Raw genomic sequence first — 26,418 nt, forward strand, 5'->3', positions numbered from 1 at the left:
GGCCTGAGCTAGTTTGTTGAAAACTTGCTCAGTTCAGGTTCCATCTGCAAAAGAAATCTCTACCAGGTTCATTCTTCAGAACAAACTGTTTGTCCAATGGTTATTCACGCTTCAGATTAAGTTGCACAGAATTTCTTTCTTTTTAGTTTTTCATTAGCACCCTCTGGATTGGAAATCCCTTGTTTTCTTTTAGTTAAGGGCTGTTTGGCCCTTGTGCCATCGCCATCAGCTGCTAATATGGGTTGTGGAGGGCTATCACCTGGTTTTGCAAGGAGATCTGCAGAAGCTGAAGGGTTAATACTCATCAGTAAGGAATGGTCAGCTGTCGACCACGTGGAGGCTCTAGTCAGTTCAGGTGATTGCAACAGGCTGCTTGGGAAATCCTTCTCTGGGCTAGGAAGTTCCAGAGGTGCTTTACACTCATTTACTGTCTGAATTTCACTGACTTCTGTTTCTGGGCAGAGCCAGCCTGGAGGTTTAGGAAAGGACTCTCCCTCTTCCGAAGCATCGGCATCCTCCAAACCCACTGCTTTTGGGACACTGTTCATCCATGGTGCAGCTTTTATACTACTTAAAGAATTCAAGCTACAGTCAGAGTGAACAGATGCATCTTCTGAATCACCATCATAAGGATCTAAAAACTAAAATAAAGGTCCCTAAATATGGTGGATGCTTATTTGTCTATAAAAAAAATACAAAAGGCAACAGAATGGGCTTTAAAACCACTTACAACATAAGTTACATACTTCCTATGAAAGTTTTTCTGGTTATCCACACATTCCCACTCTATATGTTAATTTTTTGGGTGCTACATTGAGAACAAGGCTGCTTACTTGTAGTCCCCTGGAGTCCTTTGCTTTCCTGAGTCTTCTAGCAAGTGGGCTAGGCATGACCTATTTGACAAAAGTTAATATAGGTTAAACTTCATGTGAATTATTGATCAAATTAAAACCAGAGTAGGTAAAAATCCTAGAGAAGAGGAAGCCAGATTGTCCCCTTGCTAAAAGGCAGTAAAAAAGTGTATCTCAGTCCAACTTTAACAGGCCTGGTAAAGCTCACCTGAAATAGAGGGACTGAGGAGAGCTCAGTTTTAAGTCTTCCTGCACTTAAAACATTGCTGTAAAGAGAACGATGAGTAATTGTGTAGCTTTCCACCAGGAAAGTAAACCAAATCATCATTTAACTAATAGTAAACAAGATATAATTTAGAGTTTAGAAAGCTTCCCTCCCACTCAGGTCCCTTTTTGTTCTTTTACACAGAGATGATCTGACATTTCTTCCTTATCAGCTGTATTATGAATTTGCTGTCCTTCGGGGAGTTCTGTAGCTAACTCGGTCAAACTGGGTCCTTTCAGTCAGTCTCAGTATCGCTGCTGTAACACTGAGGTTTCAGGCTGCTTTTCCCCACGTAGTTAAACATGGACTTGTCCAGACCTGGACTGAGAACTTTCTTCATGGATTTATGCTTGAGAACCACATCATTCTAAAATGGTGCTTATACTCTTATATTTAAAAAAAAAAAAAGTGCCACATAGGAAGACTCCCTTTAAAAGCAAAGCACAGGTACAAAGTAGTCACACAAAAAGAAAAAAAATTCTTCTGCAAGGAAAGTGTTCCTTCAGAAGGATCCACCACAAGTGCTTGGAGAGCAAGCTGTCAGTTGTTGCTGTGCCCGCGTTCGGTGGGGAAGGAGGAGAGCCTGGGCACAGCCAATGCAGAGCAGCGCTTGGCAGATCTGGACTCCCCACAACAGGAACCCGAAGGCGTTAGCGTTGGAGCTGAAGCCCAGGGCCATTTGTGACTGTGCGTTCTCGTGCTATTTCAAGGACACAGAGACATCCCCACAAAGCCAGTGGGTAGTGCTGGGCAATGAAGAAAAGAAGATTCTGCTTCTCCAAAGAGCCCAGACACCCCCCAGCCCTGGCAAATGCTTCAGAACCCTCAGTGAGAGCATCCACCTCCTTCTCCAGGCTGGCACCTTTACAAGCCCCTCTGCCACCCAGCCCAGAGGCATCAGAGTCTTCTCTAAGCCACAGAGCACAGCAACTGACATGGGCTAATAGCAAGCATCGGTTCCGAAGACTTTCACCCAGAAATTATGTATTTAGTTCTTCATTCCAGAATCAGCTTTTTTCATCAACATTAAACACTGGTTTGACAGAACAATGTTCATTCAGGAAGTTACCAATATTCATAAGTAACTACCACAGCAACAGAGCTGCTCTCTTAATCTTATCTAAACTGGACATTCAGAAGGTAGATGTTCTCCACCCAGAGCTGTAGAAATCTCACTGGACCACAGCTGCTGAAAGTTAACCATCAGAGACAGCCTTCAGCACTTCCTAGCAGAAAAGTGCTGGTGCTACATTTGCCTACCCAAGTCACTGGCACTTCCCCACCTCATCCCCCAAGAACTAATTTTGCTAAAATTAATAACAGTTGTAAGGAAGAGCCTGATGGATAGGATAGTGTTGGGTTTGTTGGTTGTTTCCCGCTCCCCACCCCCTTTCCTTTTACAGCCACAAAACCAACAACGCCAGCAACCATGCCTCAGACTCTCTACCAAGACTGAAGGAAGGGAAGAGTTGGGTACCCATTGGCAAATCCTATCACCATCAAGATGCTTGAGAGAATCACACATACCTCCACGCTGGATTCAGACTCGGACTCCGTACTTGACTCTACTACACACTTCTGCTGCAGAGGAGGAAGGGAAAGAAATGCTACTCAAAGCCCAAGTTAATGCAGCTTTGGGTTGAAGCTGAAGTTCTAGTGCAAACTGTGGGTGCTGTGACTCTCCAAAGCTTTCCCATCTGAAGCCAATTTGTCTTTCAAATATCTCACATTTGTGCTGATTGGGCTGTGCGAGTGAGACACAAGGGAAATATAGAATTATCCTCCCCCCACCCCACCCCCCCCCCAAAATAAAAAGCAATGTGAAGCAATACGGAACATGCCTTGCATTTGCTAGGAACAGTTATTCCAGGTCTGTAAATAGCTTTACAAAATGTTTTTTTATTTGTACTGAGGTCTTTTTTGTTTCTTTGCTTTTGGTGGGTTTTTTTTGTGTGTTGTTTGGGTTTGGGGTTTTTTTTTTGTTTGTTTGTTTGTTTTAAATAAGAGCCTATATATTAGAAACATAACTGCAGATAAATGACTAAAACTACATCCTCATTTTTTGCTGAGGCTTTTGCTACAAAGACCTCACAAACTCATAGCCCCCTTATTCCCCAGGTGGTAGCACAGAAGTGGAATAGCTCCCTCCCTTTCTGTTTCTTTGCAGGTGACACCACTTGAATTAATTCATTCCACCTGTTCTTTATGCACTCTTTGCCAGAACAGCTCATGACAAAGCAACTAACACTTTCTAAATTATATTTTAATAGAGACATAGAGAAGCAGCAATCAGAAAAAAAAAGTTACCATGTATTTATGTAGCAGTCTTTCTATGCAGTCTGGGTTTTTAATGGAATCCTTCATTTCCTGAGCATCTACTAAAATGGGTAGAGGGTAGGAAAGCACATTAGAGAAAATCTTCTCATAGATAAATTGCCCAGACAGGGTAACTCCCTTTATTCTAGAAAGACTAGTCAATCTTTCACAAAGTCTGTGTTAAGTTCTCAATCAAAGGCAGCTTCTGTTTAAAAACAAACAAGAGGAGGACACTGTCTTCTACCAAAACAATTACTTGATTCATTGGCCCTTCATGCAGCATGAAAAAAGCGTGTTTTGGGTTTTTTTTTTTTTTAAAAAATAAGCTTACACTCTGTAAGGTAGACTTTTTTTTTTTCTTATTTTTAATTAAGGGCACTTTGAGCTTTCCGAACTCACTAAGAGATATTTGTACTCAAGACATCAAACCAGACTAGAGAGGGACCAACACAAAGCCATACCGAGAGTCAGCCCTTTATCCCACCCTCCCACCCTGACCTTCAGTCCCCGTACACCCCCCGCAGCCCCGGCTCTGTTAGAGGGTGCTCCCATCTCCCCGTACCCTCCATGGGCTGCCCAGCCCCGCGCCTCTTCCTCCGCCGCTGCCTCTTCTCAGCAGATGCCATCCTGCTCCCAGCACCTCCGCCCTCCTCCGGCTTTACAGCCCCCGGCCGGGCTGCCCCGCCGCCGCCCCCGCCCCGCTCAGCTCCCTCAGCCTGGAGACTTCGCTCCTTTGGAAAAGATGAGCGCGAAGCGAGGAAAAAGGGAGTAAATCCCTCCCGCGAAAGCACTTTGTGCCACCGCTGCAGCCGCCCGTCTGCTCTTCGCAGACCCCCCCGAGCGGGCGGGGGTCTGCAGCAGAGGTAGGCACAAAGTGGCACGGAGATTGATTCCTCTGCGTGTGTGTGTGTGTGTGTGTGTACAAAACCCGCGTGTATACACAGACCCGCGTGTATTCACAGACGTGCGCCCCATCTGCAGCCGAGCTGGCGAGGTGCGGTGACCAGAGACGCGACGCTCCCCCGCCGCTCTCGCCCGTCGATTTTCTGCAGCCCCGCTTCGTTCACGCAACCTTCAGGCTGACGGAAGATGGTCAGTAGTCAAAGTGAACGCCACCTACCCCCTCCAGCGGCCACCAGGATATTCAAAGACGTTTCCTCCTGCCGTGTGCTGCTGCAGATGATCTCCCATCTGTTGGATGGACAGGTGTGGTCAGACACGCAATGGTCTCCAAGCGTTCCTCTTAATCACTCACAATCCATCACACGTGATTTGGAGGACTTAGATACCATCACCCTTACTTGTCATCACTTGGTGAGAAAAGGAACAACAACTTTGCTATTTTTAAATACAAGGAATAGTATTTTTTCAGATTTACCAGAGAACTGTGGCTCACTCCTGTTTTTCACAAAGCAGACGTATTTGACCCTTTAAAGGCCACATCTCTATTCCTCCTCTTGTCCTCCTTTTTACAGGGAAATGAGGAACTAATTCTTTTTACTTTTTCAAATCAAATTTCTGTTCTTCCCATGATTTCCTTCCTATCTGGCTTTCTTACAACTTCTTGCACAATGCAGAAGGTACTATTGGTTTAGATTAATTTTTAAAAGAGTATAAAAGCCTCAGTAAAACAAGCATCTCACTCTGGAGCCAGCAGCAGGTTGCTGCTCTGAAAAGGCTCCAGAACCAAGCCTCTGGGGAGGTGGCAGTGAGAGCAGCTGCACTGGGAGCAGCTCACAAACTCCACAAGCCTTCCACCTCACTTCTGCTACCAGCTGAGCTACACATTATCACATATACCTTTTTTCTTCCCTGACACCTCCTTTTCCACCTCCTTACCTTCTCTACCCAGGCCAGGACCACCTGATGGTTATTCCTTCTCTTTGGATTCTCCAACCACTTTCAAAACAAAACAGAGCAGCCAAAAATGCCATAGAACATCCACCAGCACCTCCCACCACTGAGGTGGGAGCTAAGCAGCATTGTGTTAGTGCCTACAGTGCCAGCTGAATCAAATGAGTGCCTACAACCATCATCCTTAATCCAAACACATGGCTTCAAGTCGTTTCTCCCACAAAAGCCTGCCCAAAATTACCTACTGATGCTTTACAGGCAACAGATGTTAGTAACAAAGCCCCGGTGTCTGGGGCTCAAGAGGATTGTTGGTCTGCAAGGGATTGCAGATGACATGGTGATGATAAGGTTGAGACCAGCCCAAGGCTTGCCCAACGAACCTGCTGCCAGTGCCAGGCAGCGGAGGTACAGTCAGATGACCAATCACTGAGGGAGATTTTGGGCTTCTGCTTCCCAAAGTGCACACGCAACGCTGTTGCCAAGCCAGGACAGCTTTCAGCCATGCCCGGTTGGTGCAGTGTGAACAAGGAGGGCGGCCAGAGGGTTACAGAGGCACAGAAATGCCCACTTGAGCCATCTATTGCAATCAGTTACCGTACTGCCGCTCAGTGTCTCGGCTCTCCTTGTCCCTCTTGGAAAAAGCCCTTGTCCCTGCATAGACCTTGTGCCAGCCCCAGGTAGCTCTAATTTCCCCCGAGTCCAGGCTTTGTGGCCAGCTGAGAACATAGGGTTACACTTCTTCTCTGGTTTTTAAAGGCGTCATCACTCCTTCCCCTCTTACCCACGGGTGCCTGCTGCCTCACTGCTTTACCAGTTGGCCCCAGGAGGCCAGCGCTGCCAAAGCCTCCCTTGGCACATCAGTTCAGCCTCTACGTTATAATTTTCCATCTAATAAATCGCACATGCATCTCTGTCGTTCTTTAAAAAAATTAATCTCCCTCCATGCGAAAGATAATTGACTTCTACATACAGAGACAAAAGATACTAGATTGTCTGCTGTGAAATGTGTTGGAGGAAAAAACTGTGGAAAACGTATTTGTTCAAGATGAAAAAAACTCCTTAAAGCTCTGGGGCTGAGGCCAGCGAAGCGCAGCTCTGGCAGAGCAAACACTGCAGCTGGAGCAGGGGCTGCCCGAGGTCGCACGTCCGTCAGGGAATGGCCCTGTCCCACTTCTCCACTGCCTTTGGGAGCACATTTAGGAGACCTTTTAGGTTAATCTTGAATTATTAATAATCTTGAATACCTCCTGTTAGTCAGTGGAAGTGATTCTCGTTTAGCTGCAGATTGTGTCTGCAAGCTGTGAACAGGGAATGGATTCAGATTGAACCATGTTTGACTCACGAATATCTTCTTCCAGCCAAATCTCCCGCCATAAGAAATGCAAAAAATTACAGGATGAACTGGGGCTTTCAACTCTCTACATGCAGCCATCTGGGTGCTCCAGCTGTGCTTCGGGGCTTGGGGGCTGAAAACGAAGCAATCGAGCAAATAATACTTTTTCTGCATGAGGACAGGAGAAGGCGAACTCTTAGGAAAAAATTAAAATAAAAAAAAAATCAGCTCCCCATCTCTGAAGGCCAAGATGAAGCAAGATCAGCCTTTTTCTTAAAGACACAGCCCTTCCATAAAAACAGGTTTCCACCCTGACTGAAGAGCCCAGGCTACACTCTCTAGGGCTTTTTTCTCCCTTTACGCTTAGACCAGTGTCACCCTGCCTCCTGACAGCCACCGCCTCTCCCTGGTGGCTCTGTGGCTGTAGGTGCTCACCTGCTCCTGCTGGTAATGCCTCCCCAGCTGCCAGTCAAAGACAAGACAGATTATTCTTGATCCAACCTCCAGGCAGGATCAGAACGAGCAGAGATTTTTCTATTGAATTTGGCAGAGGGCTTGGCAGAAGCACACGCCTGTCTTACTATGAGTCGTCTTCAGAGGGCAACGCCTGTCTCTAAAGTTTAATCCTCAAGTACTGTTGGAATTGCTGTATGGCAGTGAAGCCCAATACCAGCACTGCTTGCACTACTTAGACATGAGGAATCATGTCTGTCATGCACGAAACATTTTTTAAAATGCAAGATGAGACTGTATTGTAGTTAAGAGTTTTGCTTCATTTGCAATAAGGAACAGCTGAAACAAGACACTTGACACAAATCTAGTTCCTCAGATGAAGCAAGTGCAGATCAGAGACTGAAGGTCTGCAGCTTTAAAACCTTGACTTTTGGTCAATTCACCACCGAACGCTAATCAACAACATCTCAGTCAAGCCTGAGAGTGCTGTGGCAAGCTAGAAACAAGATGCCGCAGAAACTGCAAGGACTCACCTCACATCGCGCATTTCTGCCTGTGAGCAGCATAGGAAATCCTTTAGACTCCAATTCGTATCATGGGCGTTTATAGGGTTTGTCTTGCGTTCTTACTGCTCCCTGGAAAGCAGATGGAGGAAAACCACAGGAGACTAACGGAGAACTGAGCAGGAAGGAACTCGTAATTCTCATGCCGCCATTCAATGAATGTTACCGTTTGGATCGTTTGCTGCTGTGGATCTCATTTCAGACTGAAATGGTGCACCTGGTCACTAGTGTTACAGTACGTGCTGACAGTGTTGAGTCTGAATCAGCGTCTGCAAGGAATGTCTTTGCTGAGCTAACGTGACCCTCCCTTAGGGATTTGCCTTCTGCAATAGCCTTAACATTTGGCTTAGCTCCCCAGAGTGTTTTCACAATGTCCTGGTCCTGAAGCTGCTGAAACCCTGCTTGGTCCTACTGTCAGGAACTGTATCTCGTGCTGTCCTCTCAAGCAGGGCAGAACTGACACGGCTTCACAGCAGGTGTTGCAGGGACCGGCCCCACTGCATTTGAACCTGCTCCCTTTTCACTTTGCACAGCGTTGCTTCAGGAACGGAGCCTGGCATCTTCAGCTGGAGTGCTGGAAATAGGAGTTCATATGTCAGCTGGGAGCTCTTGGGAACAAAGATGCGTGTCCTGGTTTTGCTGGGAGAGAATCATAGAATCAATTTTCTGTTCAGAAAAGCTACATTTCTAAAGTAAGCTGCACTTTTAAAAAGACAGCAGCACCCGATTCGGTGGAAATAGGGTTGATAAGACACTGTTTTAGTCTGTGGCCAGCCGTGGTATGCACCTGTCTGTAGTGCTCAAGGACTTTTCAACTTGTTTTGACCTGGGCTGTGTGGCCAGGGAGATTGACACTTAAACTGACAAATGGGTGTTCCAGACCGTGTAAGGACATGCTCACTCCAAATTGGAAAGTTTGTTGGGGATGGGCCCCCTCTGGTCTCTCTCACTTTCTGTTTCTGAATGGTCTCTGTCACTGGAGGGTCTTGGTCGTCATTGTGCTCCCGAGGCCTACTCTCTCTCTCTTTTCTGGGATTGAAGTTTCGGGACTTTCCTGCTCTGGGATCACTGGCAGCGAACAGGCTGGACACTGGCCAAGTGAGCCGTTGCACCATACATCACTTACTCGTATATATTATTACTGTTATCATTACTGTTTTCATTTTTATTTTATTTTTATTTCAATTATTAAATAGTTCTTATCTCAACCCATGGGTCTTCTTTCCTTTTCCCGATTCCCCTTCTCAAGCAGGGAGGGGTCATTGGGTAATAGAACAGCTGGCTATTGTTTAGCCCTGATACCAGCTAAATGTAGACAATGCTGCAGACATACGTATCTGCACAACTTACAGTAGAAAAATAAAAAACGTCTCTCCTCCTCTCAGAGCACTGTCAAATACCAGATACCTTTTATGACTACACAGACAGAATACCACAGGACCAAGAGGTGTATTTCCTAATTCCTTAAGGCTTCATTTTCAGATCTGTTTCAACATGTTTTAACGGCTTGATGTCCAAGTGGAGACCGGTCACGAGTGGCGTCCCTCAGGGGTCCGTGTTGGGCCCAGCCCTCTTCAACATCTTTGTCGGTGACGTGGACAGTGGCATGGAGTGCACCCTCAGCAAGTTCACCGATGACACCAAGCTGTGTGGTGCCGTCGACACGCTGGAAGGGAGGGATGCCATCCAGAGGGACCTCGACAGGCTGGAGAGGTGGGCCCGTACCAACCTCATGAAGTTTAACCAGGCCAAGTGCAAGGTCCTACATCTGGGTCGTGGCAATCCCAGGCACAAATACAGACTGGGTGGAGAATGGATCAAGAGCAGCCCTGAGGAGAAGGACTTGGGAGTACTGGTGGACGAGAAGCTCAATATGAGCCGGCAATGTGCTCTTGCGGCCCAGAAGGCCAACCGCGTCCTGGGCTGCATCAAGAAGAGCCTGGCCAGCAGGTCGAGAGAGGTGATTCTTCCCCTCTACTCTGCCCTCGTGAGACCTCACATGGAGTATTGCGTCCAGTTCTGGAGTCCCCAACATAAGAAGGACATGGACCAGTTGGAGAGGGTCCAGAGGAGGGCCACGAGGATGATAAGAGGGCTGGAGCACCTTTCCTATGAGGACAGGCTGAAAGAGTTGGGGCTGTTCAGCCTGGTGAAGAGGAGGCTCCGGGGTGACCTTATAGCGGTCTTCCAGTACCTCAAGGGGGCCTGCAAGAAAGATGGGGAGAGGCTGTTCAGGAGGGCCAGTTGTGATAGGACAAGGGGTAATGGTTTTAAAATAGAGGGAGGTAGATTCAGATTGGATATTAGGAAAAAATTTTTTACTATGAGAGTTGTAGAACACCGGAACAGGTTGCCCAGAGAGGTGGTGGATGCTCCATCCCTGGAGACGTTCAAGGCCAGGTTGGATGAGGCCCTGAGCAACCTGATCTAGTTGGAGATATCCCTGTTCCTTGCAGGGGGGTTGAACTAGATGACCTTTGAAGGTCCCTTCCAGCCCTAATGACTCTATGATTCTATGATTCTATGATACATAAGCTCTGACAAAAAAGTATCCATCCTGATAGAAAATTACTAAAATGGGTATTGTTCCAAAATGATAAAACATTGCAAATGCATTTAAGCTATTAACTCCAGAAGGGATTATCAAGGCAAACTCTCCAGCTGATCCACTGAAGAACCTGAAGAAAATGAGCAGTAGCCAGCACACTATAAAGGTACAGCCTCGCTCTCAAATGCCTCAGTAGCAACCTGGGAGAGTAGGCAACAAGAGTATCCCAGTCATACATCAGCACTTCATCCACTGCATTACTCTTAATTAAGAAAAAAAAAAAAAGAGAAGCATTTCCATATCTTGCTGAACTTGTCCTCCTTTTTCCCTGGAAAAAAAAAAAAAACACACAGGAAGCCTGAAGGAGAGGATGGCTCTTCCCAGAAGCCTTGCCTCCCCAACCCCATCAACCAGCGCTTCTTTGAAGATCCCAAAAGAGACAGCCATAATTGGGACAGGGAGATGGACTTTGTCCTCCTTGATCATCTAAGCTTTTCAAGGCCCTTAGCTGTAGTTGGGTAGCTGTATAGATTCAGCATGGATCTACCACAGGATTTCATGAATTAATAAGTAGGACCCAGCCCTATCCGTATTAACAATGATTTTGAAGCTTTAACTCTACTACACAACTTCAACCACTGCACAAAGGAACCTTAGGATAACATCACAAATTTCACAGTACATTAATGACAGGACCAAGGATTGTGGACATTATTATAGCCATATCTGCTTTAGGGCACATGAAGATTATTTTTTTCCTTTATTTTTCACCAATTCTAGAATTGGAAATGTTTGCTCTTTGTTCACACATGTCACTGTCCCACTCTGGTCTCCAGAAATCCCACTGATAGTGAAGGCTTGATCTCCGTGGATGAAGGGCATACTGGCGATTACCTACAAGTTTCAGCTGAAACCTTCTCTAACAGATAAATTAGATTTCAAGGGACGTCAAGACTTGAGCCACCACCTCACTGACCAAATGGAAAAGTCTGTCTTTACCATCTTTTGTCACTGTAAATTTCAGATCTCAACAGACCAATTAGAAAATATTTTCACCATTTTTTCATGCATTATAAAAGATCTTGTAAAATAGATTTTAGTGACAAGACACATGTTTCTTAAAACCCACCTGCTTTTAAGTCTAGTTTTGGTACGATACTACCAAAAGGGAGTTTTTTGCCCGTGAGGCCTTGGAGAAATTACCTAAAGCAGACCGGAATCTGTCACCCCGATAGCTTTCCACATTTGAGCATCACCCCGGTGGAAGTGTTTACTTTCTGATGGCTGTTTCGATCACCCACGCACCAACCTCAGTGAGCACCGATGTCCAGACAGCTTTAACTGTGCAACTCCCCTCATGAGCCCGGAGACTGCATCGGTTCTGATGTCATTACTACAGCAAGTGTTACTACAGCACAAAAGGGTAATGGAACCCCTGCGAGATCCCATCCCAGTCAAGGTACTTAAAGCAGAATGAGCAGAGCTCACCTGGCCCCCAGGCTGGGCTGGGAGGGGCGGGAACCAGATCTCCAGCCTCACTGCCCAAGGAAGCTACTTCCATGTTTTGACATCGCTTACCTTCACCTTCCTTCCAACTTTAACATGGTTAAGGACCAGCTTCTGTCTTTTTGAGACACCCATAGTTTGAAGTGATTTTGGACATGACAGGTGTGGAAGACAAACACCTCACACGACTTCAAGCTATTTCACAGGTGCCATGAGACAATTCCTCTAGTCACCAAGAGCTGGAACAAGCTTTGACAAAACTTTGGACAAGAGACAGTGCGTGTAAAGCACTGGGAACCGCAGGAGTACAGCATTTTTGAATGACACAATTCCTTTCATGAACTTTCATTCTGAACCACAGAAGGGACGCGGTGTCTTTCTTCTCGGTTACTACTTATCTCCTTACTGACGTAGAGTAACATGATGTAATACAAGTGTGGTCTAAAGAATACGGGAAAGTTTCGGTGGAGCAGTTGGGGTGTAGAGAAAACAGAAGCCTTCAATCACGTTAGGCCTTCAGCAATTGCGTAAGCAGCACTACAGCAGTTTTTTGTTTTCATATCCAATCCCTCAATTTAGTTTCATTTTGGAGAAAGAATTCAGAAGGATTTGCAAAAACGTGAGCACATCAGTTTAGTAAACCAAAAGCGTCAGTTTGAAGTGATTGTCAGTGACTTAACTGCTTGGCTGGCAGAACCACCGTAGTGTCGTACCCACCAGCAGTAATTGGACTCTCCCCATCCCCACACCAGTGCTGCTTTGACCTAAGTGTGCAGCATCCTTAGGAATCCAGAACAACTCGGGCAACAAACCACTACTTTTAATTACATTGCAGGAAGCCAATTGTTTTAAATACCTGTGAGATACTGCCTCAACCTAAAAACCAATTATCTTTTCTCCCCGTAACAAAAAATGCAAAATACACCTGTACTAAATTATTTTACATTGGGAATGTATTAGAATACACTGGGGTGTATTAGAAGGGGTGTGGTTAGTAGGTCGAGAGAGGTTCTCCTCCCCCTCTGTTCTGCCCTGGTAGGGCCACATCTGGAATATCGTGTCCAGTTCTGGGCCTCTCAGTTCAAGAAGGACAAGAAACTGCTTGAGAGAGTCCAGCACAGGGCCACAAAGATGATTAAGGGAGTGGAGCATCTTCCTTATGAGGAAAGGCTGAGGGAGCTGGGTCTCTTTAGCTTGGAGGAGACTGAGGGGGGAACCTCATTAATGTTTATCAATATGTAAATGATGATTGTCATGAGGATGGAGCCCAGCTCTTATCAGTGGCATCCAATGACAGGACAAGGGGAAACGGACATAAGCTGGAACATAGGAGGTTCCACTTAAACATGAGGAAGAACTTCCCAGTAAGGGTAACAGAACACTGGAACAGGCTGCCCAGAGAGGTTGAGCCTTCTTCTCTGGAGATGTTCAAAACCCACCTGGACGTGTTCTTGTGTGATCTAATCTAGGTGGTCCTGCTCCAGCAGGGGGATTGGACTAGATGATCCTTTGAGGTCCCTTCCAATCCCTATCATTCTGTGACTCTGTGAATCAGAGCTCAAGTACTGATTATTAAGCAGACAATAGATGAAAATCTGAAACTGAATTTTGACTTGTCAGACAACAGAGCAGGATGCTCAGAACTTTCCCCTACCCTCCCTGCCCAGTTCATTAACTCAAGTTTGTTGCAAACACCAAATGGTCCCTGTCCAAAGTCCATGAAGGGCACCTGGTCTGCAGCAAGTGCCTGGCAGGCAGAGGAAGCTGCAGGAATTGGCTAGGGACTCATATTTCCTTTTACCACTCTCTTTCCAAGAAAAGGCCCAAGGAATGAAGAACGCGGCACAACCTGGCAGTCTGAAAACCTGTATGATGCAGTGCTTCATGACCCAACTTCACACACAAAAACCACTTCAGTGCAAGCATGAAGGATCAGGTGTGCGGAGCCTCACTCTGTTCACAGTCTTAAACTGCTGGACTATCAACAGCAGTTAAACTGAGACAGTGACTTTTTCAGAGATCGCAACTGTCTCAAGACCTTAGAGAACTATTCTGCTTTCACGTGGCACTGGTTTGAGGTGGCGCTGCAGTGTGCTGTGTTACAGACTGAATGAGACAGCAGGTAGTGCTCAAGATCCAAAGCAGCAACTGATGCCAACAACAGCAGGTTTTGTTCCCAGTGTGGACAGACTAGTCGGCAACACAGCTCATTCTTAACACTTTTATTCTTACAGTTCTAGGTTTGAACTGCACATGCAGAGTTGCATAAGTCACAATAGAGATTTACAGTGGATTCTATTCTATGGTAGAGTGCAATCCAGAATCCTTGAACAGTATAAAAAACAACTTTAAACATCAAGACCTTGTTAGGAGCAAAAGGGTTAAAGCTTCCCCAAGTATTTCAGCTCTCCTAGATACCTAGTTACTAGGTACTGTACGTTAGACATATTTAGAGTTGAAGAGCTGTAGAACGCTGAACAAACTTGAACATCCTGATGTCATACCATCTTTGTTACTTCTTTCCCACATTTCTGGCAATTAAGAATAAGTCAAAAACCCTGCCACCTGCAACCAGCTAATACAGACAAAAATAACTACTTCTTACTTGCCTGTTTAGGGTTGTACAGTGTTAAACAAAATATTCCCTCAATGGCATTTGTATCTCACATCAGCTGAAAAAGCAATGTAACAAAAATAAAGGTATAACATCTTTGAAAATAAATATAAAGAGGGAATGCAGACAAAGTGTCAAAGATTTTTTTTTTTTTGGCAGGTAACATTCATAATATACAAAATATAACTTATTCGTATTAGCCAAGGAAACATTCATGAGTTCCTGTAAACTGTTTTAATCCACCTCCTCCATGCGCGATGTGTCATCATCTCCTTCAAGAGGTGGCATCTCCTCAGTAACTGCTGGACTAGCTTCTTCTGCAGCAGTATCGTCTTCATCAATGCCTGTGCAGGAAACACATACCATTAGTGCTGACGTCAGAACTAATCCCTTTATTTTCCTTAGCACTTTGACTGATCTGAGAGTTGTCTCTTCACCAGGAAGAAACACCACCAAGGTGACCTCTGGACACTCAAGACCCTGCAAGGGCATGTAACCACACCACATTTGGAGACAGGACAGATTTCTAACTAACTTACCCAGGCCAAGTTTGATCATTCTATAAATGCGGTTGGCATGTGTCTGAGGATCTTCTAAACTGAAGCCAGAGGACAGGAGTGCTGTCTCATACAGCAGAATGACAAGATCCTTCACAGACTTGTCATTCTTATCAGCCTCTGCTTTCTGCCTCAGTGTTTCAATGATGGAATGATCAGGATTAATCTCCAGATGTTTCTTTGCTGCCATGTATCCCATTGTGGAGTTGTCTCTCAATGCCTGTGCTTTCATGATCCTCTCCATGTTGGCGGTCCAGCCATAGGTACTTGTTACAATACAGCATGGAGAAGTGACTAAACGATTGGACACAACCACCTAGGAAAGTCAATACAAAGCAAAGTTTGTAATTTAGTATTTCAGCATGCACACTTGATCTGCTGTCCCCACTGATCTAACCATGGGTTCAACTTTTAAATGCTGCTGCAGGTTGTCGAAGACCCAAGACTCCTGAGAGTCAAGGAAATATGGAATACCAGCTCAACAGAACCACTTAGCTTCACTAAAAGACAACAAGGACACCTTGTACCTGTAAAGCTGTACCTTGCAGAGAAACTGCCATCTCTTTCAGAAGAGGAAATTGCAACAGACATTATCTGAGCTTCCTCTGCAGCAACTTCATTTCAGATCATTGAACTTGTTACATACATACCAACAGTAATACTAATTACCTTTTCTACTTTCTTTTCAAGGATATCTTTCATTATTTTGCAAAGGTTTTCAAATTTGGCTTTTTTCTCCTCTTGCTTCTTTTTCTCTTCCTCATCTTCTGGAAGCTCCAAACCCTCTTTTGTTACAGAAACCAGGGTCTTGCCTTCGAACTCCTTCAGCTGCTGCACACAGTATTCATCAATAGGCTCAATCATGTAGATCACTTCCAGACCATGTTTGCGAAGACGCTCCACGAAAGCCGAGTTGGCCACCTGATCTTTTGTTTCACCTGCAAGAAGCAAGAATGTCACAGTTTTGGCTGTAGTGTGGCAGATTGCTTATTTTCTGGAAAAGCGCTATGCAATGTTTACAGTGACACTCTGACTGGTGTCCATTAACAAGAAAATAAAGGGGTACAAAACAGGTACAACAAGCAACTGTAAACATCAGGCTGGCCTCAAGAGATTGAAGCCTTTCAAACTACATCACAGCTTTTAATACTTCTCTGGTTGAAGTTAAGTTTGCATTTCCTGGAACACCAGCTACGTTTCCCATTCCTGGCAAGGAAGAAAACTGAGAAGCCCCACGAAGCCTTTACCTGATGCCCAAACAATGAATTAAATTGTTTGAGCACTAGATCTTAAAAAAAAAAAAATCAGATACTCCTGGCCAAATTTATTAGCTAAAGCCTGAACACAAAGCTACGTTCAGGACACCTCAAAGACTTTAAAGTGTACTTTCTGGGCTTACAGGGGAAAAAAAAACAGTAAGCTGCTAGCTGTGCAAGGGGCACTTTGTTATCTGTAGCTAGTCCTGCTGTCCTCGTGGACGTAGTACCACATTAAGGAACCGTTAACTACCGTTAACAAGTCTAACAGGCACATCCTGCACCACATGGTTCCCTCTTTCTGAGCACTGAGAGAACCTGCGCTGTTATTTTCCATTTTCTAACCTCAGAGATAACCCCTAAACATGTATCTGCATTTACAAACACTTCTGTCCCAAACTCACCAGTAATGTAGTAGACGTGTTTCTGGTTTTCCTTCATCCGAGTGCAGTAATCCTTGAGAGAAACCATTTCATCACCAGATGCAGATGTGTAGTACCTCAGCAACTCTGAGAGCTTCTTGCGGTTCTGAGAGTCTTCATGTATACCAAGCTACAAAAGTAGAAATAAAAATAAAATGATTAAGTGATTCTTTCATATAAATCCTAAACTGTGGTAGTTTTTTATTTCAGGCGTAACAAAAATCCATAGCTTTAATGTTAGTAGTATTAAGCAGAAAGACCACAAACCTTGATATTCTTGGAGAACTGCTCATAGAACTTTTTGTAATTCTCCTTGTCTTCAGCCAACTCAGTGAAAAGTTCCAAGCACTTCTTCACCAAGTTCTTCCGGATCACTTTCAGGATCTTGCTTTGCTGCAGCATTTCACGAGAAATATTCAGAGGTAAATCCTCAGAGTCCACCACACCCCTCATGAAATCTGGAAGAGGACAGGGAGAATTAGCTTTGCAGGTCTCAAAGGAAAGATTATTACCAGCCACCACCTGAAGTAGCTTCACCCTTTTAAATGACATCTTTTTTTTTTTCTCAAAAATATACTCACTCAGATATTCAGGGATCAGCTCCTCACAGTTATCCATGATGAAAACTCTGCGCACATACAGCTTGATGTTATTCTTCTTCTTCCTGTTTTCAAACAGATCGAAGGGTGCACGCCGTGGGACGAACAGGAGAGCTCGGAATTCCAACTGCCCTTCCACAGAGAAGTGCTGTGCGAAAGCAAGATGATAATTTTAGTCAATTTACACGGCTCTCACTTCAGTTACCCTTTAACAGCTCTTCCAATGCAGAAGGCAAAAGTAATCATCTGAGATTTCAGAAAATACAGTAGTCAACACCTTGGTCAGGAACAAGCACTTTCTCCACACGGAATATCCCAAGTTCTCTTCAGTCGTTACCAGGCAAGTAGAACAATTCAAGAGACATACTCAAGTTCCCTACGTTATATACTGAGCTCCAGGAAGCACGTGTATTTATAGCACTTCCCACTATAGACACACAAAATGGACAAATTACATCTCACTCACCCATCCCCTTTAGCTGTAGGCCTTTTCAAAACTGAATTACAAACCCAAATAACTCAACTTACGTTTGTCTGAAATCTACTTTTAAATTTATTACTTAGACTTGACAACAACTAAGCTACAAACTGGGAATGTATCCACACTTACTTTTATTTACTGCAGATTTGATTAATTATAAACTCGGGCCTCAAGAGTAGCCAGAAAAATTGTAGGATGAAGTGTCACCCTCACAAGGTGGAAGTGTTTGAAACTGTATCACTCCAAATACTAATCAACTTATCAGACTAAGATCTGGGACAATCGATCAGAGTTCGTAGCTTATTTAGCAAGGTTCCAGCTTTAGGGGCAAGTGTAATTGTGCCTGAAGAAATGCAAGAACTTACTTTGACAGCCAAGTGGTCTTCCCAGTCATTAGTTAGACTCTTGTAGAACTCCCCGTATTCCTCATTGGTTATGTCATCTGGATTCCTGGTCCAAATGGGCTTGGTCTTGTTGAGCTCTTCCTGATCAATGTACTTCTCCTTGATCTTCTTCTTCTTCTTCTTATCTCCATCCTTCTTTTCTTCTTCTTCATCAGAACCAACATCTTCAATCTCTGGTTTATCTTCTGTCTTTTCCTCTTTCTCTTCTTTTTCCTCTTCCTTTTCCTCAGCCTCATCATCACTGACCTCCTTATCGCGTTCCTTCTCCACCTACGAAACAGATTGTTAGTTGAATTGAGAAACCCGTTAAGCTTTATCAGTAACAGCCCTAAGGTATCCTTGTTGTCTCACAAAGCTATAAACTGCATGAACATTGCATGGAGTTTTCCTCTCAGACTCAACTAAGAACTTGCATTTTGGGGACTAAGTGTCATTTTGTTTCCATGTACTTACGTGGCAGTTCATGCCATTAGTGGCTGCTGAATGGCCACTAATAAGAAATTTAGATATAATTATATTTTCTTAATTGTTTGGAGACTTGGATACTACTAGTGTGGTAAAACATAGTTTTTAACAGTACATACAAAGAGTGTAATAGGATAGCCGATGAACTGGGAATGCTTCTTCACAATTTCCTTGATTCGCCGTTCTTCCAGGTACTCGGTTTGATCTTCTTTAAGATGCAGGATGACTTTTGTTCCACGGCCCAAAGGTTCACCTAGAATTGGAGTTTACAGGTTTTACTTGTGCAGCAGACTAGACTTTGACGAATTCTGCAACTGCTGTATCAGACACCTCCTCACCACTGGGAAAACGTAAGCTTCTGCATACGGAAACAGCCTTACAGACACTTCCTCAAGCTTACTGTACCCAGCACGTATTTCAAGTAAGCTTAAGACTTTCACTCATTAGTTTGTTCATTTGTTATCTTTCAAGTTTCTGTGTATAGAGCAGTTGAAAAGTCTACAGAAATATTTCCATGTATAACCTTTGGAAGCTTAGTCTTCATTATATTGCACCACTTAGGCATTCCCTGATGTATCGACAGCTACTTGAACTGGAACAGTAATGGAACAACCGTGCCTGTGCTTGATCTGACACATAACTCATACTACTCAATTTCATCTGTTGTTTTTGTTGAGCAGAAACATTTAATACTCACCATTATCAAGTCTGACAGTGAAAGATCCACCAGCTGATGACTCCCAAGCATACTGCTCATCATCATTGTGCTTGGTGATCACTGTCACTTTTTCTGCAACCAGGTAGGCAGAGTAGAAGCCAACACCAAACTGACCAATCATGGATATATCAGCCCCAGCCTGCAGTGCTTCCATGAAAGCCTTGGTACCAGACTTGGCAATAGTACCAAGGTTGTTGACCAGGTCAGCTTTGGTCATCCCTATGCCTGTATCCACAATGGTCAGAGTACGATCATGCTTGTTTGGAATCAGGTTAATTTTCAGGTCTTTTCCAGAATCCAGCTTGCTTGGGTCAGTCAAGCTTTCGTATCTTATCTTGTCCAGAGCCTGTAAGAGACAAAATAAGCTTTAACATTCCCTGACTACTCCTAAAAATTTCCGTAGCAATATTGACATGAGCCAGGCTAGGAGTTAAGGTACTTACATCTGATGAATTGGAAATCAGCTCCCTCAGAAAGATTTCCTTATTGGAGTAGAAAGTGTTGATGATTAGAGACATCAACTGAGCAATCTCAGCCTGGAAGGCAAAGGTCTCCACCTCCTCCTCCATTGGTTGGTCTTGAGTTTGCACAGCTTCCGGCATCTGTAAGTAGAGAAAGAGAGTTGAAATTCGATCCCAAACAGCTTGGTGTACATATCCTTTTCAAGGCAGTGACAATGGCATTCTGAAATAAAGGTAATTAACTACGTGGTTTCAAACAGCATCTCAGGAACACATAAAAAAAAAAAATCCCACATCTTATTCCCTACCAGTAACTCAGCAATTTTAAGGAATGCAAAAACTAGGTAACTACAAGATTTTAACTACAGGCTTTACGTTCACTTTGGCTTGCACCACTCAGGATAACACCTAACTTTTCCTCTATCCGTGAATTTACAAGTCAGCTTACGACTCTTGCTTCCTTTCCTTAGGCCAAGCGCACATTACAAAAAAGAAAAAACGCAGCTAAGAACTTAGCCCGGCATTTGAGAGATAAATTGCATTTCTCCGTAGTCCACTCTCACAGGTAAGTCTCCATTTGGAGTGCTTTTTTTTTTTTTTTTCTCACGTTCACCTCATATACAACTATTATCCTCACATGCGGACACCATCCACATCTGTAACTTATACACCAACACGGCCCAGCCGAACTCGTTACTTTGTCCTACTGAATACTTAAACCTGACCGGCCACCCGCTGCCTGGGATGTGCTCTGCAGGATGCTCAGGAAACCGCAAGTTCAACTCAAAACCCAACCCCCCCCTCCAACCACGACCCCGCTATAACCGCTACGGAACGGACGGAGACCAGACGCGACAGGGCAAGCCCCAACTCCGCGGCCAGCCCAGTCAGAAATAAGGGAATAAAATCCGCCAGCCGCGGCTCCCGAGGCCGCTCCGGCCGGCGCCCGCTCAGCGATCCGCAGGAAGCGCCGCCGGGCGCGAGCGAGCGGCCTCCCCGCGCGCGCCGCCGCACGGCGCCCCCTGCAGGCGGCCGCCGGAACCACGAAAGGTTCTAGAACCTGCCAGCGCGCGCGCCACCCCTCCCCCTCGCCGGCACGAGCCCCGCGCAGCGCGCGCGCCACCCTCCGCCCCCTCCCCCCCCCGCCGAGCTCCCCACTTCCCCCGCGCCCTCCCTGTCCGCACCGCCCGCCACGGGCCCTCCATCTTGCGCTCACGGCGGAGCGCCCATTCATTGAGAGAAAATCTCTCTCGCCGCCGCCTCCCCGAGCGAGGCGGGGTCGGGGCACCCCCCGCAGCCCTGTGAAGGGGGAGCCAGTCCCGCATGGGCGCCCCTCGGCAAGAAACGGCCTTTTCTACCCGCCCCCTCCGCCCCCCTCCCCCAGCTCTACTCGCGGAAGAACATTCCCCCTCCCGCGTCCCGGGAGCTACCCGCCAGTTTTCACCCTTCTCCACCACCTTACTTCAGAAATAAAAAAATATAAAAAAACCCACGCGGACTTTGAAGACAGCGGCACCTCGTTCCCTTTCAGCCGTACCCACACCTTGCGACCCAGCAACCCTCCAAACCTACTTCACCTTTAACGGGGAACGAAGAGGACAGAGGAAAAGACACGTCCTGCACCACGCGGTTCCCTGGATCGCCCCCCCACCGCGCACCCCCAGCACCACCCGGAGGCATGCATTATCAGCCGGGGTTTGAGAGGAAAACGCTCCCTCGGAAACACCCCTTGTGTAGCGCCGGCTCCCGCGACAGACACCCCCGGCACTCACCTTTGCAGGGGGGTAGAACTGCCGGTCTCGTCACCAAAGCTGCGAGCGCTCCCCACACGCACAGTTGTGCCTCCACTAGTGCGCGCCCCCCGCCTCCCGCTTGGCTTATATACACCCGGCGCCGCCTCTTTCCAGAACCATCGGGAACCTTCACTGACAGGCACGGGGGAGGGGGCGGTGCAGCGGTGGGGGCCGACGGGGGGACGGGGGCGGAGACTCCTGGCCACGCCCCGAGGGGCGGGCTCGAGCCGCTCGCAGCCAATAGCAGCCCTCCGCGAACAGCGCTCGTCAGAGCGCGAGTCTCGCGCAGGCGCGTTCCGTTGCCTCCGTTGCCCGGGCGGGGGTGGATTCTGTGCATGGGCGGGCGCGCGCTCCCCGTTTGCCCAACCGTCGGCTCGGCCGGGGAGGCCGGGGCGGGGACAGGCGGGCGCATGCGCGGTGGCCGCCCGCGGCGCCGAGGGGGAGGGGTCCGGGGGCATTGCGCAAGCAGCGGGTGATGTCATTCGCCACTCCGCGCCCCTCAGAACGTCCTAGAAGCGGGCGGGGCCGCGCCCGCTCCCCCCTCTTTCTCCCCGCCTCTCCCGCCGCGTCCAGCTGCGCTGCTGAGAAGGGCCTGGAACGCGCCGAGTTCGCCTCCGCGCCCTCTCCCGCCGGGCGACGGGCCCAGAATGGCGGCGCGGGGCGGTGGCCGCCCTGTTTCCTCTCAGCCCCCCGTCTACCGCGCAGTCCCAGCGGCAGGGCTGTGCCCACCCGGCCCCGGGGGGGTTAGTACCGCCGGGCGGCTCCCCGCAGGCCCGTTTTGCAGGTGGCTGCAGCTTTGCAGTCCCGGGGCTTTCCCGGAGCTTTCCCAGCTTTCCCGGGGCTGCGGGAGGGCCGGGCACCGCGTCCCTGGCCTGCTCGGCTGGCAGGACCCGTCTGCTCTGCCAGGCGTAGCTGGATGAATCACATCTCAGGGATGCTGCGGTGAAGCGTTTTGCCTAATCAGGGAAAACGGAATCGCTTCTCACACAGCGAGTTTAGTCTGCAAGTGGAACAAAGCCATGCCTGTGTATTCGGTCAAGAGTCGGGAGATATCCAAGAAACTCAGAAGACCTACATACATAGCTATGCAACTGCTTAAGGATTTAAGTGCTGATAGCAGACAAGAGAAGGATCCCAATGCTGTTCCGTTTGGTAACAGCCCAAAGCCTGAAACCCGCTGGGATCCTCAGCCTGGACGTGGCCTTTGCCGTCTGATCTGTGGGAAGTCTCAGTTGCTGTTCAAAGGGCACAGCTACAGACGTCTTTATGCATACATTTATACATCTTGCATAAAGGGTTTGATGAGGACATGTCTCATTACACCCAGTAGCTCTGTGATTACCGCATTTAGCAGGGAGGTTATTTTTATATCCTGAACGACCTGATTGGGAGCAGGGAGTTAAATGCGGGTCTTCCATGTCTCCGGAGAATGATCTGCATCACATGTGTTCCAGAGCAGGCTTCTAAAACTTTCTTCTTGGAGCTAATCCACTTTTTGAGATATAAATACCAAGTGAAGCTACATGTTTGAACTGTACACTGATGTAAGCATGAATCTAGACAATCTCCCTGCTCTAAAGAATAGCTATTTTTTTTATTTGAGGAATGAAAAGGGTGTTGTTTCTGTAGCAAAAATTCATTCCAGGTGCAACTTCTTGGCTTTCTTGAAATTTCTTTCCTTCTTCAACAGAAAATGTTGCCTCTTAGATGTATCCCAGATAGCTAGCTATTTCAACATCTGACTGACTTTTGGGAATCTAATTTTTATATGCCTAACTTGCCCTTCTCCCAGTTAAGCATCCTAAATTACACTGAGTAGCATGCCCTATGAATCAGCTATTACAAAGATCAACTAATGCATTTAACTGAAGATCCCTATGCTGAGTTTAACATTCTTAACATCTTTTATCCTGCAGCTTGACCTAGACAAGCAAATCTGATTGAATTGGGGCCTACAGACTTGATTTGGTTGCAGCATTATGTCTTTCAGGGAGTTTTCAGTACTTCTCAGCATCTGACAAGAAGATACATTAAGTATGCGTGTAAGACATCACGTAGGACCTGTCAAGGAATTAAAAGTACAGCTCGTTGAATTGCATTTTGCAGTATCTGGATCAGTATCTGCATTGGTGCAATGACTTACAGGACTCTGCCCTTCTAAATTAGTGGTGTTACAGCTCTGACCCAAGCAGTTGGCCAAAATACAGGGTCCTGCAGGTTATTTTAATTAGAAGGAAAATTAATTGTGGTGTCAAGAATAACATAAGAGGGTATATAGATGAGCTGCTGCGCACAGAAGAAATCAAACCATTTAAGAGTGACGTTATTTGCTCACAGTTCTAAGCCACTGAAAAAGCTGGATTTCAGCCAACACTCAGCCCAGAAAGTTCTGCAGTTCTGTCTGGGTCACTTTGTTGGTGCTTTCTCTGGCTGGTGGTTTTCTGTACCTTCTTTGAGTCTGATGTTGTGGTGCTTCTCAATGAACTTCTTTTTCTTTCTCTCAAACACGCACCTTTCTACAAAGTAATAATCACCAAAATCCTTTCTTGAGTATGACGTGTTCCTTTCTTTGCACAGTGACTATGATTTCAATGGTCGAACAGCTGCTTTGGTTGTCTGGTTCTGTAAAGCAGCTTAATGGCTTTTTACCACTATCCTAATAAAGTGTGGCAGTTAAGCGTAACGATGTAATTTTCCTGTTTTTCTCAGATTAAAAATAGTCCTGGCATAGTATAAATTCTATAGGACACGCCTTTTAGACTGAAACACACTTACATTCAGATTCCATTAACTGAAATGTTTTCTAACATTTATTTGGGTCAAAATAACTTCTGTGTTTTGGAGACCTGCTAAGCTATTACAATTTGTGGAAATCTATCCTAGCTTTTTTTTTCCCAGTGATATCCTACTAAAATGGTTTGTGTGCTCTGCTTTTGAGATGTCTAAAATTTTAAGAGTGCCACTTTTATCAAAATATTCAAGATGTTTTCTTAAGAAAATCTTTTCCTTTCTGATCTCTTGATTAATGTCGATTCAGTCATTCAGACTTAGGGATATACGTAGTTTGAAGCATGTGAAGACCTATGGAAGGTTTTGCATATGTCTGCGGGATCACGCGCCTTTATACTGTCTAATGCAGCCGTCACATCATTCTGTTTCTCTCTCGTGATGGTGTTACCCAGCTTTCCAAAGCAGTCTTCAAAAGCAGAATGATTTCTTCTGCCAAGTTTGACAAGTGCGCTAGGAGAAAGTAATCTCATACCAAACCGCCTAAGTTTTCCCAGTTCTGCTTAAACCAAGTTCCTGTCTGCCTGTGTAAAACAAATATTTTCTTCATGACTTGTGAATAATCTATATTCTTTTTGTTCTGTTACGCAGTGAGCGCTAGTGAAGATAGGCACTTTTTTCCTGTGGCTACTCTGTTTTAACAGATCCCAGTTTTGTATTCCTTCAGCTTTAGACTAAAAAGACTGCTTCCAGACTTGGTTTCTGTCAGAGTTAATTTTGAGGGAAAATCTGAGCAAAATAGTTCATTTTTTTTCAGCCAAGAGATTAATATACTTTCATATTTTAAGAAATAGTTCTATTAACCGTAAATGCTGAAGCCTGGTATTTTGAAGTCCTACATTCACACACACTTGTTCCCTCCCATATCCCCTAGTCATCCTGACCCCTCTCCTCATCATCCCAAACCCATCTATCCTTCATCTGCCTTCCTTTAATTTTCTGCCTGGGCAAGAAGCGGTACGTGCTACGGCTGGTGCACACAGATGTGCTCAGTGAAGAGCTCACCATTACCTCCTAGCCGTTAGGCCAGCCAAACAGGGAGGATAAAGCTGAATTCTCCCTGCTCCTTCCTTCAAAAGAGGCAACAAGAGCACACGTCTCTGCTGCCCACCTAGTGATTTTTGCAGACCTTAATATCTCTGTGAACTCTATTCCTTTGTTAACTTTGATTGAATTGGTTAAATAGGTCAAAATTATTAGGGAGGGACTGATGGACAACAACCACGTTATTGCACGTGTTTCATTTCCTTAGGAAACAGGGCTAAAAACATTGTTCTGTTTGGTTTTTTTTTTTAACAACTGTTGTAGCCAGTGTCTGAGGAACGGTTACATAGGATTTCATTTTTTTTCCGATTATACAGTATTTAAATAAATAACATGGGGAAACTACCATTTATTCAGTAGGATTTACTACTTCAAACATTACTGTAAATGCAAAGGTAAAAACCCCCAACAATCACAATATTCAATTCTAATTCAAAATTCAAGGCCCAGGCATGTAGTGATTTGCCATTTTGTTGTCAGAATCGAGCAACTTTTGCTTTTGGAAAATTCAGATGCACTGCTGCACTAACTGCATGAGCCGCAATCTTGCGTTTGCTGGTTTCTTAAGGATTAGTCCCATACTTGTTCCCCATATACATTTGCATCATAACGAAGTCTTTAATTACACAATTTCATAGAAATCCTTGCTATATGAAAGTTATGAAATTAAAAAAGAACAAAGTAAAAGATGGCTGGAAGAAAGCTATTTAATGTTCAGCGTATTGAAATAACACCCAGGAAAACTGGATTTTATTCTTGATTCTATCAAAGGCTTCTTCTGTGTTGCTGAACAAGATTTGTTTATTTTTATAAGCCACAAAGAAATTAAATTACATTTGCATAGAGAATTCTAATTCCAGCATTTAAATAACTTTTGAGAGCTTGGTGTTGTAGCTTTAATGCTTTTATAACATTGCTTTAATATTAATTCTGTTTGAGTTCTGACACAGATTTGTCATGTTGTTATCTCATAGAATCATAGAATGGTTTGGGTTGGAAGGACCTCAAAAATCATCTAGTTCCAACCCCCCTGCCGTGGGCAGGGAAACCCTCTACTACACCAGGTTGCTCAAAGCCTCATTCAACCTGGCCTTGAACGCCTCCAGGGATGGGGCATTTACAGCTTCT

General features: G+C 45.6%; 2 protein-coding genes across 3 annotated transcripts; both read right to left on the reverse strand.

The window, feature by feature from the left end:
• Positions 1-115: 115 nt before the first annotated feature.
• On the reverse strand, positions 116-4,058 carry LOC147528632 (uncharacterized). Its single transcript, XM_086613479.1, has 5 exons — positions 3,995-4,058; positions 3,424-3,494; positions 2,644-2,697; positions 834-893; positions 116-641 (listed from the first exon to the last, which is right to left on the reverse strand). The coding sequence occupies exons 1-5, from the start codon at positions 4,056-4,058 to the stop codon at positions 117-119; spliced, it is 774 nt and encodes a 257-aa protein (XP_086469605.1). The 3' UTR covers position 116.
• Positions 4,059-13,896: 9,838 nt separating this feature from the next.
• Positions 13,897-21,620, reverse strand: HSP90AA1 (heat shock protein 90 alpha family class A member 1). Of its 2 annotated transcripts, none has more exons than XM_086612821.1 (11): positions 21,439-21,620; positions 19,649-19,807; positions 19,185-19,551; positions 18,607-18,740; positions 17,984-18,292; positions 17,120-17,285; positions 16,806-16,996; positions 16,521-16,668; positions 15,530-15,798; positions 14,843-15,176; positions 13,897-14,647 (listed from the first exon to the last, which is right to left on the reverse strand). In XM_086612821.1, exons 2-11 carry the CDS (start codon positions 19,805-19,807, stop codon positions 14,538-14,540), a joined length of 2,187 nt encoding a protein of 728 aa, XP_086468947.1. In that variant the 5' UTR covers positions 21,439-21,620; the 3' UTR covers positions 13,897-14,537. The 2 variants fall into 2 exon arrangements, with proteins under 2 accessions (XP_086468947.1, XP_086468948.1); XM_086612822.1 differs by lacking the exon at positions 21,439-21,620 and adding an exon at positions 21,244-21,267.
• Between the last annotated feature and the right edge of the window lie 4,798 nt (positions 21,621-26,418).

Source organism: Tauraco erythrolophus, chromosome 6 (genome assembly GCF_009769465.1).
Source record: "Tauraco erythrolophus isolate bTauEry1 chromosome 6, bTauEry1.pri, whole genome shotgun sequence".
In the NCBI taxonomy this organism is placed as follows: domain Eukaryota; kingdom Metazoa; phylum Chordata; class Aves; order Musophagiformes; family Musophagidae; genus Tauraco; species Tauraco erythrolophus.